The following is a 2,500-nucleotide window of genomic DNA, read 5'->3' as shown; positions in this document are numbered from 1 at the left end:
CCAAACAAACTGGAGATTCTGAGGAAGAGGAAGAGTAAGAGGTCGAGAAGGCCACCGCCTCAAGCCCGCATGAATGGTAGCGCATGAAGTTGAACGCGGCGAGTCGCGAACATGGGCGGTGAAGGGCGGGCGTGAGGTGAGCTCCCATGCGCCCCTGTTCCCCGTACCCGGTGTGCATGTCAATGAGGGACTCACGCTACCGGGCGGCGTCCACCAGAGGAACCTGTGATTCAAGGTGTTGATCAGAGTGCCTAGAGCGGGCGGCGGCGGGGGTGGAGGCGGTGGCGGTGGCGGCGGTGGTGTTGTTGGCGGTGGCTCTCCCCTGACCGTGTTGGTAACCTCAAGTGACACGTGTTTGACCCCCGATGACCTGGAAGAGGACTCCCCGCTGGCGCCATGTAGAGCAGGCGACCTAGCCATGTTGTCCTCGCCCGCCGTGATCGAAGGTGAGGCGCCCTGCACACACACACACACACACACACACACACACACACACACACACACACACACACACACACACACACACACAGTAGCTCTTGGTGGTTGAGTGTTCGTGTTTATTGGCCTTTAATGCTCGTGTTCTTTTTCCTCTTTTTTTTTCGGGAGGGGGGAAATGGAGGGGCAGGGTGTTCGGACAGAGATTGGAACCGTTGCTGTTTTTGTTGTTGTTGTTGTTGTTGTTGTTGTTGTTGTTGTTGTTGTTGTTGTTGTTGTTATTATTGTTGTTGTTATTGTTGATGTTGCTGTTGTTATTGTTATTATTGTTGCTGTTGCTCATTTTATTCATCCTGTTTTTTGTCCTTCCGCTTCATTTTCCTTCCTTCTCTTCCTTCTCTGCCGTCTCAGTTTCTTTCGATTTTTTTTAATAATTTTTGTTATTATTGTCATCGTTATCGTTGCTCTTCTTGATGTTACCATTTTCATCCGCATCGTCCACAATTTCTCCTCTTCCTCTTCCTCCTCCTTCTCTTCGTCTTAATCCTCCTCCATGCACTAAAAATGGATACAAAATAAAAATATAATCTCACCTACAATTTCTGAAGACAAAATGCTGGAAATCCTCGCTTGAGTGAGAGCAAATATTCTACTCATTCCTTGCAAAATTCCTTAAACTCCTCCTCCTCCTCCTCCTCCTCCTCCTCCTCCTCCTCCTCCTCCTCCTCCTCTTACTCATGCATTCGTCTTTTATGATTCCCTGTTACCTCCTCCTCCTCCTCCTCCTCCTCCTCCTCCTCCTCCTCCTCCTCCTCCTCCTCCTCCTCCTCCTCCTCCTCCTCCTCCTCCTCCTCCAGAAGCAACAAACATTTTCCTTAGCAACACACCACCAGTTCTTCCTCCCTCCTATGACAACACTGTGGTGCGTCTTTCCCTAAGCAACACGCAATACTCCCGCAAGGCAACACAAGAGAGAGAGAGAGAGAGAGAGAGAGAGAGAGAGAGAGAGAGAGAGAGAGACGATTGATTAGATGCATAAATATTTCCTTTTTTTTATTAATTGATGGTTTTATTTATTTATCCCTGTGTGTGTGTGTGTGTGTGTGTGTGTGTGTGTGTGTGTGTGTGTGTCTGTGTGTGTGTGTGTGTGTGTGTGTGTGTGTGTGTGTGTGTGTGTGTGTGTGTGTGTGTGTGTGTGTGTGTGTGTGTGTGTGTGTGTGTGTGTGTGTGTCTGTGTGCGTGTGTGTGTGTGTGTGTGTATGTGTGTGATAAAAGGAAGATACGCATTTTGAGCAGAATGAAGATGGAAGAGGTAGAAGAGTAAGAAAGAGGGAAAAGAAGAAGAGGAGGAGGAGGAAGAACAGGGGGAGGAGGATAAGACGGGAGATCAGAAGGAGGACAAAAGAACACACAAACAGACAGACAGACAAACGGACAGACACACCACAGGGAAGGAAGACCCTGGAAAACTTCTTATGTTCTTATGCAGACAGACAGACAGACAGACAGACAGACGTTAGGGATTAACACTCACCAAATCACACTTTTTAATATTCACCCTCGTACCTGAAAACCACACAACATTCCGACGCTCGAAAAAAAAAAAAGGTATTAGAATCGAGTGTGATGGAAATACAACCACGTAAACCTGATGACACTCCACTTCACAACCTCAATCTTAATACACAACCTCGCATCCTCAGTCCTCTTCCATCCACCGACTCGGCAAGAAATCTCGTTAAGTCACCCCTGAAATCCGCAAATTAGATGACCTGTGAATAGAAGTCCATTTGTGTCTATCCACTAATCCAATTTAAGCTCCACATGTATCTAAATCCACTCCAGTGAACGTAAAATCCATTTCGAATCTAATGACATTGAATTCCACTGCAGTTAATCGTATGTTTTTTTTAAGTCAACTTCAGTCAATCTTCAATTCTTTAAATCAACTCTCCTTAGTCTTCAACTCTTTAAATCCACTCCAGTTAATCCTAAATACTTTAAAGTAATTTCAGTCAATCCTAAACACTATATTCACTTCAGTTAATCGTCAACTCCTTAAATT

The 2,500-nt window shown here is 46.0% G+C and overlaps 1 protein-coding gene across 5 annotated transcripts in view; it reads left to right on the top strand.

The window, feature by feature from the left end:
• LOC123507216 (synaptotagmin-14-like) overlaps positions 1 to 2,500 on the top strand; it is a 63,232-nt gene that overhangs the window by 277 nt on the left and 60,455 nt on the right. For all 5 annotated transcript variants that reach the window (XM_045259919.1, XM_045259915.1, XM_045259917.1 and 2 more), the window contains exon 1: positions 1 to 446. This exon is cut by the window's left edge. In XM_045259919.1, coding sequence (XP_045115854.1) covers positions 419 to 446 — 28 coding nt within the window. In that variant the 5' untranslated portion in view covers positions 1 to 418. The remainder of the gene's footprint in view (positions 447 to 2,500) is intronic.

This window comes from Portunus trituberculatus, chromosome 21 (genome assembly GCF_017591435.1).
Source record: "Portunus trituberculatus isolate SZX2019 chromosome 21, ASM1759143v1, whole genome shotgun sequence".
Taxonomy (NCBI): domain Eukaryota; kingdom Metazoa; phylum Arthropoda; class Malacostraca; order Decapoda; family Portunidae; genus Portunus; species Portunus trituberculatus.
Note: the sequence above shows the minus strand (reverse complement) of the source record. Positions and strands in the feature narration are given on the sequence as shown.